Source organism: Anoplophora glabripennis, unplaced genomic scaffold (genome assembly GCF_000390285.2).
Source record: "Anoplophora glabripennis isolate ALB-LARVAE unplaced genomic scaffold, Agla_2.0 scaffold16, whole genome shotgun sequence".
Taxonomy (NCBI): Eukaryota; Metazoa; Arthropoda; class Insecta; order Coleoptera; family Cerambycidae; genus Anoplophora; species Anoplophora glabripennis.
The window spans coordinates 1,679,033-1,695,119 of record NW_019416253.1 but is presented as its reverse complement, the minus strand read 5'-3'; the positions used below and the strand labels follow the sequence as shown (position 1 = coordinate 1,695,119).

Here is a 16,087-nt window from a genome sequence, read left to right as displayed (position 1 = left end):
TTATTAACATTCACTATTCATAAACTTTTAATGAATATCTAGTACCTATACATAATTTCTTTGAATACAAACTTTTGTATTCAGTATACAATAATATATTTAGTAAAATGTCTTCCTAAAGATACATTTTCGAAATAACTATTTATTTGCGAGTTTTTACATATTTTTTAATATTGTATATGTTATATTCGTGACTATAAACATTTGACCAAAATAATCACGAATGATATAGATAGATATAGATGATATAGATATGTACGATTGGAATTGCACGAATACTTTACGAATACATACAAATATGCCTATTATTCGGTGTGGGGCAGTACTCACGAATACAAATATTTATCTAAAATATTAATACAATACTGAAAGAATAAATTTTCCTTATATTCATAATGTCATACAATAGCGATTGCGAATACACTGTATTCATGAATACAAAAACCGCAAAGTATTTAGTATTCGTATTCATTATGGAGTACCAAATATACAACACTCACAGTCGGTATTCGAAAAATATTTCAAGGGTAAATAAATTTTTCTTATATTCACAATTTAATAGAATAGCGTTTGCGTATACATTGTATTCAAGAATACGAAATATTCGGTATTCGCAAACTTTATTAACATTCACTATTCATAAACTTTTGATGAATATCTAGTATTCACAATTTCTTTGAATACAAACTTTTGTATTCAGTACATATACAATAATATATTTAGTAAAATGTCTTCCTAAATATATATTTCTGAAATAACTATTTATTTGCGAGTTTTTACAGATTTTTTTAATATTGTTTATGTTATATTCGTGACTATAAACATTTGCCCAAAATATTCACGAATGATATAGATAGATATAGATGATATAGATATTTACGATTTGTAATTGCACGAATGTTCTATTCGCCGAATACATCTTCGGTAGGTACAGAATTTGTGAATACTTTACGAATACATAATTACATATGTATGCATTCATGCTACCGCAATAAGGATATCATACCATGAAGAATATTAACGTGTGCTAGACGAACAAATTGGTGTTAAAAATATTTCAGAGGTGAATTAATTCCTCTTGTATTCAGTTTAACAAAATAGCCATAACGAATACATTGTATTCATGGACAAGTATTGATTGAGCAGTACTCACAAACTTTATCAATTTTCAGTATTCATAAACTTTTGATGAATATCTAGTATTCATAAATTTCTTATGAATACTAACTACTATATTCAGTAACCAGTATTCGATACTATCTGCGCAATGGTGTACGTATTTATAAAGTGCGGAATGTCTAAAACCGTTTAAATGGTTGCTACTAATAAATTCTTAATCGTTACAGAAACCTCTTCCTAGACAACTTGTAGCAGATGTCTGAATATAATAAAAACTGGCAAGAGGGTAATCAGTAATCATTCTTCAACCATATGAACACACTAAACTGTGGAGCACCTGGTACCATCACAATCAACGGTTAGAATGTACGCAGTAAGAACAAGTCGTACGATAACAAAGTAACTAACATAACAGGAGAGATAGGGGATGCAATTTTCGCAATATTTACGTATACTGTACATAATTTGAAAATTTAAACGGTTGCAAATCTTGAAAATCTATCAAAACAACACATTTGGGATGTTCATATCATTAAAGATTTTTTTTACATATCTCCAGAAATTAGTATGCATCCAGAAAAATGATTTGCGTACAACCAAGATGTAATTTAAAATTTAAACCCTGACATTTGTAAAAGATCAACTGTTTTATAGGAATAAACTTGCATAGTTGTGCCACCCTGTGTGATGAGATATTTTTGGTAGCGGTAAAACACCTTCTGCTTACCGATATGAGAAATGAACATTACCGCAGATGTTTGTAGAAGAAACCGTTGAAGTTACGACACCGTGAAATGTATTACCGTCATATGACACAAGACACGAAAATTTTGAGTAACTTCCCGCCGAAAATTTATTTCGTTAAATAATTAGAGCGCGATATTTGCATAATTTAATTCACGTTACGAAGTGAATCATCAAGAAATTTGGGAAGACAAGTTTTGACAAGGAAACATTCATTTTAAGCAGAGTATATTGAATAAACATATTTTTCGCAAGATTGATTTTTTTTTACGAAAAAAAAATCTATTTGGGGAATATTTAAATGTAACTGTTTCCTTTAGGTGTATATCTTCATTAAGAAAGTGGATTACTTATAATAGAAGCAAATACGATGATTCCAATAAAGAAAAGTACAGTACTTGTTGCCCAACTAGAGCGCTAGTTCGAGTAAAGCCATTCCCGTAAAATAAAAAACCGACGTCACGGGCGCCGTTAAATTTCAATTTAAATAAACATTTAATTTTTGAGGATCTTTTATTAAATATAGTAGGCCGTAGAAAATCAGTGAAGCTGAGAAACATCAAATAACAAACCTTTTGCCCCCCTAAGCGACGTCCATGGACGCCACCTAGTGCGTGTAAAGGGAAAATAGGATTAATTTATCGAGAAGTATCTGAGCATAGACGCGTAAGGCGCATTCTCCCATCTACGATAAATCAAGCGTGCCCAATGGAGTAAAAACGCATTCACGTAAAATTACCCGTGCTCCCAACTTGTAACGTTAATACCAAATAAGGCGTTATTAATACTTATTCTGATTTAATATATGTAAATTTCTCGGTTTCACTTCTTGGGTGATAAATCTCGTTTGAAGGCGGTGTGCAGGGAAATATAGAATTATGATTATGTTGCCTAATTTTTTTTTTTAAGCTATGAGAACGGTTTCGTTTTCAGTCGGTCGATATGCGTACAAATTTGAGGCCTAAAGTAAAATATACAAACAGGAGGAAAAAGGAGGATGTAAGGAAAAAAATAATAACAATAAATTCATATTCGAAGCAGTATGAGAAAATAAAGAGTTGTGTAAAATTTTCATAATTACACGCCATTTATTTCGGTTTAAAGTAGATCATGACAAATACCTTTAAATTGGTTTTATCGGCAATTTAACCTACATTGGACGCACATAAATTATTGTACCTGCTAACGTAATCAGTACTCATAAAAGCAGTTTAATGGCAATACCTAATTTTAAAGTGCAAACCATCAAACCAAACCCAAAATTAATTAACGTTGCTATTAACATTTTCAAATTTTCTTACGCGTCTTTTATATATATTTTTTTCAAACTATAATTATTTATGTACACGCTGTACATTTGAAAAACATTTAACGTTTGATATCGTACACCATTTAACAGCCTTTGCGTAACTTTCAACTGTTTCTAATTTGATGAACAGATGGGTTTCTTTCAAGTTTCTAACTATCTCGACATTTGTACGAAACAATTTGGACGTCTCTTTGTATCCGAACATTTTTTCCGAGAATTTTGCGGTTTAAATAAACTTACGTGTTAGTCTAACGATGTTGTATAGTCGCTTCAAAATATTGAAGTTAGAACGTTTATAAGAAGTTATAAATTAAAATTATTTAGAAATATCGCGTAAATATACAGTGGTGTATGTAGGAGAGGTTTTGGTTCTGTCTTTTTTCCCTGAAACTTATATTGAAAATAATTTGAATTTTGAAAGATGTCTGTCCTTTTTGTTTATTAAGCCAACTGCTATCATGTGAGTTATAAGGTTTAAAAAATAATAACATGCAGTCTCAGTCGGAAGTCCAAAATTTTCAGAAAAAAAGTGGGCGCCAAAAAAAAAGTGGGCGCCAAAAAAAGTTTTGTTCTTTCATTAAAAAATTTAGGATGTAAGGGATTCTAGCCAGTTTTAAAGCTTTCAAGATATGATGTTTTTCCGGGTTATTATGCTGTGGCCTTTGTACTTGGATGCCTGTCTGACTTCGTTCTCAGGCTAAGCTTTGTAAGGGCGGACCTACTATCAGAATCTCTAAAGATCTTTTAAGATTTACCAAATAATGTTCCTTTTTGCGTTTCCTTTCGTTGTTTACTCATGAAAAATTAAGATTTTGTGTGTTGTTTCAAATAAAATATGTTTATTTCCCTAATTCGTTGCCCTGCTTAATTTGATCGAAGTTGTTGCTAAAATAATTCGATTTAATTTAACTTTAACACCCTATATATTCCGCGTGTTCTACTTAAAAGCTGATGCTGGCAAGATATATGTAAAAGACGTCCATAAATCAAAGTGGGAGCAACTAAGTCGTACTGGTTGAATCATAATTAAAAAAAACATACGTAATAAATCATCTTTGGACTACATGTCTATTATAAAATTTTAATGTTTGTTCGAAAGATTCAAAATGTACCAATACCTAAATAATCAGAGCCTACTAAACCAATAGCTACTTCATCTGAACATTTCACTTTTTGTTATTTTTGTTCCGTCGGATATTGCGACTACACAGTATACCAGTCCTGTGCAGACATGCAGTGTGTGTTGCAGTCCTCTTCCAAGGTAATCGAGTACATATTAGGCGAAGTCAAGAAGGTAACATCTGATTACGATCTACACGAAGTTATTATTAGTCTGTAGAAGACCTTAAGCACTGCATCAGACTATAGTAGCACAGAATTACATAACAATTAAGTGTCAAAAACTAAATAATTGTTACACTATTTTAAAAATTGTTCTTTCAACGTCAAAATTATTGAGCGTACTTTGCAATTTACCGCGATATTAAAGACCTTGGACAGGCTGCGGACGTAGTGTTTTATCCTTGATGTATTATTTTGATAATCAATTTCGCAGACCGCCGTCAGACGAGCTGTTGTAATCGATTTAGTTTCTCCAGAAACGCGCATTAGTTTATTAATGTATCTAAATCGATTAAAATTTATTGCATTTTTATCGAGAAACGTGATTTATAAATTGGAATACTGAATTATGAAAAGTGAGCATAAGTGTTTTCAGTTTCATTAAATTATGTTTAAAATGTGTTCTACTAAGTTAAGAATAAATCGGTGGTTTGAAATGTAGAATTTTCAAATCGCACCAAACTAAAATAATTAGTATTAAAAAGTAGATTATTGGTCAGGCATGTACACTGCGCCAAAACTTAGGAACCGCTAAAAAGGGACTTCAATTTTAAAGTTGATTTTACTGTAAACGGTTGGTTTGATTTCAACGATTGAAGTGAGTGTATAGTCAGATTTTTTTGAACAGTTTGTCACTAACTCTGTTATTAATTGAGATACACAGTTAAATTAAACTGTCTCAGTTATAAAAATTTAAAGACATAACAATAATAACAAAAAAATCAGAGACAATCTGGGTAGATAATTTAACAACCACCAATCCCTAGAATACTCAGAAAAGTATGGAACGACAGTGATCAATAAAAGATTAACGTAAATTTATTTCTTCGCATTTTATGAATCTCAATTAATAAAAGGAATAAGGATGTCAATCAAAAACAAACTGAAAAAGCAACCAGGCTACGGCCTGATTCAAGTAGACATTTGCTTTTCTAAATAGAGAATCTTACAGGGTGTTTCAAAAATTGGGGTAAAAGATTTATTTTTTCTTAGACCCTGTACAGGGTTAGTCACTATAATCTGACAATTTATTGTGGGTTTATTATTGAAATTACAAAAAAGTTATTTTTTTTATGAATTTTTATAATACAGTATTAGAAAAAACAATTGAATAATGGAAATCATTAAATTAAAGAAAAAAAGTTTTTAATGGAACAAACTTCAAATTTTGCGTTTTCACTAAACATTATTTGTTTGTTAAAATAGTTTGTTGTAGGAAATAAATTAATGACGATAAATAAACTTTTGTCAAAGTTATTTGTTTGTTCCGCGTGCTTCGTCCATAGCCACTGCGATCCGTCAGACATAAATTTCCCTCCTGTTTTTTCAAAAATAGTTTTAAACTGAATTACGTCAAAAAGTTCTGAATCAAACAGCAATATATTATATATTTTTGAAAAGGGAAAAATTTAACGAAGCTAAGTATGCACTAATATACAGGGTGTTCTATTAAAAAATTTCTTTAATTTAGTGATTTCTATTCAATTGTTTTCTCTAAATACTGTATTATAAAAATTCATAAAAAAGCTAAAACTTTTGTATTAAAAACTTTTTTGTAATTTTAATAATAAACTCACAATAAAACATGTAAAAAAACTGAAATATCAACAAAAATTTCTGTCTCGGCATCTTTGCTGAGGAATAAAACTACAATAAAAAAAAACAATGTGACAATCACATTTGCCGTTCGCGCGAATGTCAACTTTGAAATTGGGACTCAATTTCTCTGGTGTTAATTTTGATGCGCAGTGTACAAACGCAATTAGTTTTCAAGCTACTAGCTATATACATTTTTCTAGCAGATTAGTTTTACTGCAAGTCCTCGTAAGGTAGACGATTATGAAATCTGAGAAGTTTAGAGTACTCGAAATAGAAAACCTTAATTGGAGCCAGGAAATATATTTTTTCTAGTGGTCGATAACGATGATGGTTACCAACACAGTCTAGCTTAAAAAAGTGACACGTTCAAAAACCCAAATAAAAAATTTTAACAACTGTGCTAGCCTTAATTAATATTGGATTTGTTATTTTCACAGACGGTGTTTCTCTTCTAAGAGCTATTAATTAAAATCAATATTTTTGTTAACTGTGCCGTATTCAAATGGTGATTTACATAAACAATGAAATGCTAGACACTTTAACAGCGCATTTTCTATGCAATTAAAGTGTACATGCAGCAAAGAAATATTCTAAACGAACGTAAATTGATACCACTGATTAAAATGCACGTCTATCTTACAAGGACCACGCCGTATGCAATATAAAATGTTAATTGTTAGTAGAACAGAGTGCTTATGAAGCGGGTCGTATTCCATCTCACCCCAAAGAGGAAGCAGCGTCCTCAAACAGCCTGCGGAGCTGTTGGATATCCCCGGGAAACACGGGAGGCCGCCACCGTCTGTGCGCACTAGAGAAAGTCGGGAAAACAGAGTTAAGAGCGACAGATTCCCAGAGAGACTGAATAAGAGACCAAAAATTATTGAACCCTCAAAAACTATACATAAAATTGACAGTGTCTTTATAATATACCGCCCCTTCCACCGCACAAGACTTCAAGCGATTAAAATGGGGGACAGATATACGGTATTATTATAACCATTTTAGAGTAGTCAGTATGTTTGTATCACATAAGAAAACAGTTTTTTTGTCACTGAGTAATATTCGAAAGTGTGATAAAAATGTAGTAGGCGACACACTGATTATCACTTGATACGACAGGTGATGAAAACGCGCGGCAAATTATGCATTAAACATTTAGAAACGCGAACCGCTGTATCTTTTTAAATATTCATTTAAAAAAAGAATATGATTTATATCATCAGTCAATCTCTCGCTGAAATCTGATACTCCTAAGTGATACCACAAGACCAGAAGCAACAAAGTGGCCCGCCAGCTTCAGACGGCTGTCGGCGGAAGGTGATGAGACAGTGTAGCGACAAGAACCAGGTGTGTGGGGGCCCGATTTCGATTCGTTGGAATAGCAGGCTGAACAAATTATTTTTGAAGCGAACATTAGGTACAAGTTTTTTTAATTTGTTACTGTTTAGTTCGATTACGAAAACGTGATCTACTTCATAGTTTCTATCATATTTTATTGTTTTATATTTATTTTTCTTGTAATTTTTAACTCTCTTCTGAAAAACATGTTTCCCTCGTAACAAAACATATACTCAAGTCGTATTAGATCATAAAACCTAAAAAATTATTAGTAGAATTATTTCACTTTTTGAAAGGAAAGAGGATGTGAATGATAATATCAAAAAAGTATCTCGAAAGAATTGACGCTAAGTTGGCAAATTGTAAATAAGTGGAAAATTTACTTGTTTTTTCACTTTTTTTTTACTGCCCCCGAAAATCTAGACGACCTATCGGAAAATTAGTCATTTTATGTTGTAGGCTATTAAAGTACATACAATTTAAGGTATCTAAAGTCATATTTCACCAATTTGTTATCTGTAAAATAAAGGTCGAATCCGGAAAAATTAGTTTTCGAAAATTGCGCATTATTATTGCAAAAAGCGTTGGATGTTGATGATTGAAAAGACGGTCAATCCAAAGACCAACATGTGTGCCAAAGGCTCATTCGATTCACCGAGAAATTGTTGCTCCAGGAATTACGTTCGTTTTTTTTTTCAAACTAATTGTTTAATTACTAAACGCTAACTTTAGAAATTAATATCGTAGATATGTTTTAATTTATCCAAAGAAACGCATCGAAAAAGAAAAATTTCAAAAAGTTGAAATTAAGTTGCCCTTTACAACTAACAAATTATCCCAGGATCAGGCAAAGGCCGCTCGCGAATTCGCTCTTTTTGCATTAAATAGATCTTATTTTTACGGTAATTTAAAAAAGAGTCATGAAATGCAATAAAATGTCTACTAATAATTTTCTCAAGTTTTTAGGTTTTATGATATAATTGGTTCAAACTCTAATTTGATTGGCGTAATATATAATTTTGGTAATTCAAATAATTATGCGGATATGTAAATCGACGAATATATCTTTAGATGCTAGATTATAAAAAATGTATACAATGCCATTTTTTTTAAACCTGACAGGCCAACTTTTTTGACTAAGAAAAATTTACAAATAATTATTTGCGGTGTTACCAGATTTCTGCAGCGACTACTAAATGGCAACACAGTATTTTTTTAACATAATTTGATAAACCTTCAAATTATAAATAGAAAATGTTGTCACATTTCTTTATTGGAGTAGCCGCTTTTGAACAATCAGCAAAAACAATGAAAATAATTTGGAGTCATATTCAAGGTTGCTTATATTTTATATCACAAATAACCCTCAGTTGATGTTTTTGTTTGATACTTAATTTGATAAAAACATGTTTGTTTAATTTAATTTTATGTGCATTGTTCAATGTAATTTTTTTAAAAACCGACGTAGGGCAACATTTTTATTTGAAGTGATAGTCTCGTACTTCCAAATGCAAAGTTGTAGGAAATAACTTGACTAAGAAAAATTTACAAACAATGCTTTCCGGTGTTGCCAGATTTCCTCAGTAGCTGCTTAAACAATATTTTTTTAAATGGCAACACCGTATTTTTTTTTAACAAATATATTAAACACTTTTTTATCAAATTAAGTGTCCAACAGAAACGTCAACTGATGGTTATTTGAGATATAAAATATAAGCAACCCTGAATATGGCTGTAGATTGTTTTCGTTGTTTTTGCTGATTGTTCAAATCCAAATCCAATAAAGAAATGTGACATAACATTTTCTATTTAGAATTTGAAGGTTTGTCAAATTATGTTAAAAAAAATACGGTGTTGCCCTTTAAAAAAATATCGTTTTAGTGTCTGCTGCAGAAATCTGGCAACACCGGTGATAATTATTTGTAAATTTTTCTTAGTCAAGTTATTTCCTACAACTTTGCATTTGGAAGTACTAGTCTATCACTTCAAATAAAAAAGTTGGTTTGTCAGGTTTTAAAAAATTGCACTGTATATACATCACCCATTGCGCGCAAAAAATTATTGATTAAATCGACAAATGAATAAAAATCCCTATGAAAAATTGTGACGTGTGGGCTGTGTAAGTTACCACAGCAGACAATTGAATAAACATGAGAGGAAGTTACTTGATGTGCTCAAATCTTTAAAAATAGAAAAACAGTACTTCTACGAGTTCTACCAAAAGTAAGGAATACACAATGTTAAAGCTTCTTGTGTAAATTCAATCCCATAGAACACATGTCATCAACTGAAAACTGGTGTCAGATGTAACAACATATCATCCAGTCTAAATGCTATTCCATATAACTGCAGAACATTCACATTACGAATAATACAGAGAAATTTATTATCAATTTGAGTTATGACTGAAACAAAATAGATGAATACACTTTTTTATCAATTAAATTAACATTTTTATAAACTAAAATAAATTAAATGCAAGTATTGAAATTATCTTGAACAAACTTACAAAGTGACCCCTGCTTCTCTTAAATCTATGAATATACTTTACATCACGAACTGTCAACTGCCCGAATGTTAGAAACCTATTGAAGTAAATAATTCGTCAAAAATTAAAACGCATTTGTTCAGCCTGCTATTTACCAAATACAAAAATAGTGAGTTTTAAAAATCATTTACCTTCTGAGCACCTGTGATGACACTTCACCACCGTCACTAAGGTCACTGTCGATGTGCATCCTCCCGCCTTCAGTTGCTTTGAGGTAGGATTCCCGTCGCATAGCACGTTCATCTTCGGCTGGAAGGTAAGAAGTCATAATTTAATAAATGCATTGACGTGTAGAAGCGCAAAAAATATATCAAAACAAGCCCTCGACATACCTCTGAAGAAAACCAGGACGACGTCTCAAATAACTCGGATACCAACTCGCGAAAAGAATTAAGGAAAAATTGGTGCGAGATAAAAAATGGTTTCGTACGATTCATGGCTAAAAAGTTTAAAACGTGAAGCTGATAAGTTACACCAAAAACAAACCACAAGTAAGTGTAGAAAAAACTGAGTGTGGAATACAGGTTCTTAGTGTCCTAATAGGCTATTGAATGTATCCAAAAAACAGGGTTAACAAGTAATTTTATTGCATGAATCGTTCAAAGGGTCATTTTATATGAAAAAACCGCGGAGTACTATTAAATTAGAGGGTGGAAATTGGAGATGGGGTGAAAATGCGCCCCTGTCAGTTTTTTAATTGCACCTCGAAAACGAAGCAAAATTTCGCTATAGTTCATAGGAAAAGTTATTTAGAGAATTGAATTTCCTATGGAAATAGGTTATTTAAAAATTCTAAAAGGAAAATTTTATGCAAAAAAATCGTTAATAAACAATTTGAGAAAAAGCAAAAAATTCGATTTTCTGTTTTTTTTTTACTTTTTTTGCCTCTAGTTTTTTTTTTTAGTAAAGATAGGTATAGGCATTATTCATAGAAAAAAGTAGATAAAATTTCCTTCAAAACAAGAGGTTGTAAAGACTTATATATGGCCGCTCAAACTTAGCCAATATTACGATTTTCGTCGCGTTTATACGTCTTAATTATAATCTTTCGCAAAAAAGGAAAGAAATACGACGTTCAAGGATTTTCATCACATGACTTGTTGGAAGGGTCATAAAAATTAAAAAACCGCGGGGTGCTATTAAATTAGAGGGCTGAAATTGAAGATAGGGGTAAAGCACTTTTGCAGTTTTTTAAATATAGCACGAAAACGAAGCCAAATTATAGTTCATTGGAAAAATTTTGTAGAGAATTGAATTTCTCATCGAAATGGCCTATTTAAAAAATGTAAAAGGAAAATTTTATGCAAAAAATCGTTAATAAACAATTTTAAAGAAAGCAAAAAATAAGATTTTTTCTTTTTTTTTACTTTTTTAATAAAATAATTAAGTGAAAACTTGAGAATTTAAGTACAATAAAGTTTATTAATAATGTATATACAGTGTGTCCACGAATGGAGTTGACAAGAGGAGAAACTCTTTTGTTTTTGACTATCGAAAAATGTCACTCTTTATAAAAAGATCTGCACCTCGAAGAATTGACTGTCATACAAACATCTTAGTTTAGATATACAGGGTGCTCATAAATTAAAAAAAAAAAACACGAAAATACTCAAGAGATTAATAATTTCAGATTACTTATTATTTTACACAACATTTTTATAAAACAAATCTGTTTATAACCTCAAATAATGTCCAATTCTGACTTTTACTCTATATGTATAGCTATATGTATTAAGGACATTATTTGAGGTTATAAATAGATTTGTTTTATAAAGATGTTGTGTAAAATAAATAAATAATGGTACTTCTCTCTTGAGTATTTTCGTGTTTTTTTTAATTTATGAGCATCCTGTATATCTAATCTAAGATGTTTGTATGACAGTCTCATTTTTTCGAGGGGTAAAACTTTTTATAAAGTTACATTTTTCGATAAAATCAAAAACAAAAGAGTTTCTCCTCTTGTCAACACCATCCGTGGACACACTGTGTATACTTACATTATTAATAAACTTTATTGTACTTATATTCTCATTTTTTTACTAAATTATTTTATTAAAAAAGTAAAAAAAAATAAAAAAATCTAATTTTTTGCTTTTTTTAAAATTGTTTATTAACGATTTTTTGCATAAAATTTTCCTTTTACATTTTTTAAATAAGCCATTTCGATGAGAAATTCAATTCTCTACAAAATTTTTCCAATGAACTATACCGAAATTTGGCTTCGTTTTCGTGCTATATTTAAAAAACTGCAAAAGTGCTTTACCCCTATCTTCAATTTCAGCCCTCTAATTTAATAGCACCCAGCGGTTTTTTAATTTTTAATGACCCTAAGTCATTTGATGAAAATCCTTGAACGTCTTATTTCCTTCCTTTTTTGCAAAAAATGAGAATTAAAATGCATAAGGGTAAATGCGACGAAAATCGAAAAATTTTGAGCGGCAATATATCAGTCAATTTGCATCCAAAACTACTTTACATCTTGTTTTGAAGGAAATTTTATCTAATTTTTTTTCTATGAAGCAATGCCTATAGCTATCTTTACTCAAAAAAAAAACTAGAGGCAAAAAAGTAAAAAAAAACAGAAAATCTAATTTTTTTGATGTTTTTCAAATTGTTTAACGATTTTTTTGCATAAAATTTTCCTTTAAAATTTTTTAAATAAGCTATTTCCATGGGAAATTCAATTCTCTAAACAATTTTTCCTATAAACTATAGCGAAATTTTGCTTCGCTTTCGAGCTACAATTAAAAAAATTAAAGGGGTGCATTTTCACCACTATCTCCAATTTCCACCCTCTAATTTAATAGCACTCCCCGGTTTTTTCATCTTAAATGATCATTTGAACGATTCATGTAATAAAATATCTTTAACGTCATAATTCCATTTAAAATCTTCTATTCAGTAGCCTATGAGTTGGGATTATGAGTGACAAAATAGTTCATACTATAAAAAAAAAGTTAAGGCGATGAATATGAATAAACGATAAAAACGTATGTCTAACTCGAGCAGCAGCTGGTTTATAACGGAAATAGAAACGAGGGAAAAGATAACCTGTCAATATTGCAATTATTGGTACACAGAAGCGGGTTCAGGTGGTTTTTATGGTGCATGATGGTAGAAGTTCATACAAACAAAATCAAACATAAAAAACCTATTATTTTGGAGGGCAGAGAACGATTGATCGAAGAATTTTGCAATAACTTGGAATATTTTAGACAAAAAAGAAGTTGAAATTTAAAGAAAATATCATTAATATGAAGTTAGTTGCAATCATTCATTGCAATTAAAAATAAGCAAGCAGCAATTATTGCAAATGGTATTACAAAATGATGTCAACATTTTCATGGGGACTGATTGTTTAGAAGTAGAAAAACAAAAAATGCACGAACTGGAAACTGGAAATGCTGAACACTGGTAGATAGACAAATTTTATGGCATTCGAGCAATTATTATTGATGATCTGTTAAGAATGTGAGGTTATACTTACCTATGTTAGTATTTTTAGTCCTCCTCTTAACTACAACCGGTTTATCTCCCACTGCAAAACGAAAAGCGGAAAATTAAAAAAAAATGTATTAGACGGCGTGTGATCGGGTGAGCAAAATCGAAATTATCGCAGGACGTAACGCAAAGAACCAGATGCCGGGTGCTGAGGGGTTATTAGAGTTAATCTATCAGATAAAAAGCTCAGGAGTAAATTACTGTTAATAAAGCCTGTTACATTGTGGAGATGATTCTGTAATGATTGTAAGTGTTCGGAAATAGATGTTAGATATCGAAAATTAGTTTCGTACTTCTCGAGTGCCGGTAACGAGTTTGCAAATTAATTTTCAGCTACTTAAACAAAGGGTGGAATAACCTGAGACTACCTAGGTGCAAGAACTCGTAGCTTATTAATTGTGCAGTTATTTAACCGGATTACATTTTAAATTTATCTAACTGGTGTAACAGAGATGTTCAAACTAATTTTGAAGATACTTAATCAGCCTGACAAGTTTGACAAAACAGTAGTTTTTTTGTTCGTCATCCTCTTACATTTCTGAAGATTTATGATAAGATGTCATTCTTCAAATAATGCTCTGCTTCTTCTTAAACTCCTAAAATGTTACTATTTTCTTGATGGACAAGATGTAGGTTGATCAACTGATACAGATCAAGAGCAAAGCACATCAACATTTTGCATCATCGAAAAGTCTTATCAGTTAGATAGCTTAGACTTTATCATTCTCATAGTCATGTCAGAAACTGAATACCAAATAAACCAGGGCGGATCTGTCGAAATATCCCCCTTCTTGGATGTAAGAGGGGGCAAGCTAATTTTTGCTGGAATACCTTCAGTACAAGTCACATAATAAAAGTGTAGATCTCTAGATCTGGGGGAGGTGCGGAACATTTACAAAATTGCAAGTGTTTTAAAAATTTAAAAAAATACCTATTTTATCTGAGTTTTTTACTTATATCTTGTAACCTATACATTTTGGAAGAACATTGAAGAGGAAAAAAGTTTTAGAATTGAATTTTGCACAATATGTTGGAAGTTAAAAATGTTTCAATTTATTACCGTTGCAAAATAGCAATAATTGATGAAAAAAGGTAAAATAATCAAGAATTTTGGGTAATTTTTCTAAAATTGTTTAATTGCTCCAAGGGCATTCTAATTTTGGTAAAAAAACTTTATAGAGTATAATAAAACAACACACCAAATTTCGTTAAAATTGGATCGATAGTTTTCGCAAAACAATTTTTTAAACAAAAATTTGATAACAAATTTTCGAATTTTCAAAATATAGCCCAGTCTCAAATAAAACATCTAGACACTTTAAAATTTTTTCACATGGAAAAAACCGCTCAACCTTTCAAATGGTTTTTGAAAAATTGAAATCAGTTGTTTAGGACGACCACAGAAAATTTTTAAAGTTAACACTTTTTTATTTGTAAACAATTAGATTACATTTATCAATTTGTAATTTAGTTTTTTTCAAAAATTATAATTTTAAAATACTATTTTTTTTTAAATTTTATCTGAATTTAACAAAAATAATTTTCAACTAAAAATTTCTTTTAATTTGTTTAAACAAAAATTATTTAAATAATTGTAATAATTATAACTAAATACCTACATTAATATTCAGGGTGTTGAAATATATATGTAAACAAACTTTTTCAATGAAAAAAACTAAATTGCAAATTGTAAATGTAATATAATTGTCTAAAAATTAAGAAAAGTGTTAACTTTAAAAATTTTCTGTGGGCGTCCTAATCAATCGATTTCAATTTTTCAAAAACCATTTGGAAGGTTAAGCGGTATTTTCTGTGAAAAAATTTTCAAGTATCTAGACGCTTTATTTGTGTTGAAAATTTTTTTCAAAAAATTATTTTGCGAAAACTATTGAACCGATTTTAATGAAATTTGGTGTTGTTTTATTATACTCTAAAGTTTTTTTTTAACAAAATTAGAATACCCTCAGAATTAAATTATTTAAAAAACAGTATCCAAAAAACTTGATTATTTTGCCTTTTTTTCAACAATTTTTGCTATTTTGCAACATCGGTAATAAGTTTTAACATTTTTAACCTACAGTATATTGTGCAAATTTCAATTCTAAAACTTTTTTTCCTCTTCAATAATTGTTAAAAATGCATGGGTTTCAAGGTATTAGTAAAAAACTCAGATAAAATAGGTATTTTTTTAAAATTTTTAAACATTTTTGCAATTTTGTAAATGTTCCGGACCTCGCCCAGATCTAGGAATCTACACTTTTATTATGTGAGTTGTATTGAAAAAATTTGCTTGCCCCCTCTCACATCCACCTCAAAACATATCCGCCCTGGTCTAAAATGATATCGGGATTTCTACGATTTTTACGATCTTCTTGGAATCCCTTTTGGACAAGAAAACGTCCCGCCCAAACGTTTTTACGTGTTTTTAGAACTAGCACCACCGCAAAATTTTATAAATAACATTTCCTCATAAATTTACAAGTAAAAAAGTTAACCTTCTTCGAGACAAACCTGGGTCACACATATTTTAGTTTTTTGAAATCAAATTGATGAAATTACAAAAATATTAATAACATTTGAAATGGTGG

General features: G+C 30.4%; 1 protein-coding gene across 10 annotated transcripts in view; it reads right to left on the bottom strand.

The window, feature by feature from the left end:
• Positions 1-16,087, bottom strand: part of LOC108914086 (rho GTPase-activating protein 21) — a 311,849-nt gene that overhangs the window by 42,226 nt on the left and 253,536 nt on the right. For 7 of the 10 annotated variants that reach the window (XM_018719795.1, XM_018719803.1, XM_018719847.1 and 4 more), the window contains 3 exons: positions 13,486-13,536; positions 10,130-10,247; positions 6,834-6,920 (listed from right to left, as the gene is read on the bottom strand). In XM_018719795.1, the coding sequence (XP_018575311.1) occupies positions 6,834-6,920; positions 10,130-10,247; positions 13,486-13,536 (256 nt within the window). The remainder of the gene's footprint in view (positions 1-6,833; positions 6,921-10,129; positions 10,248-13,485; positions 13,537-16,087) is intronic. The other 3 variants (XM_018719825.1, XM_018719854.1, XM_018719831.1) reach the window with 2 other exon arrangements.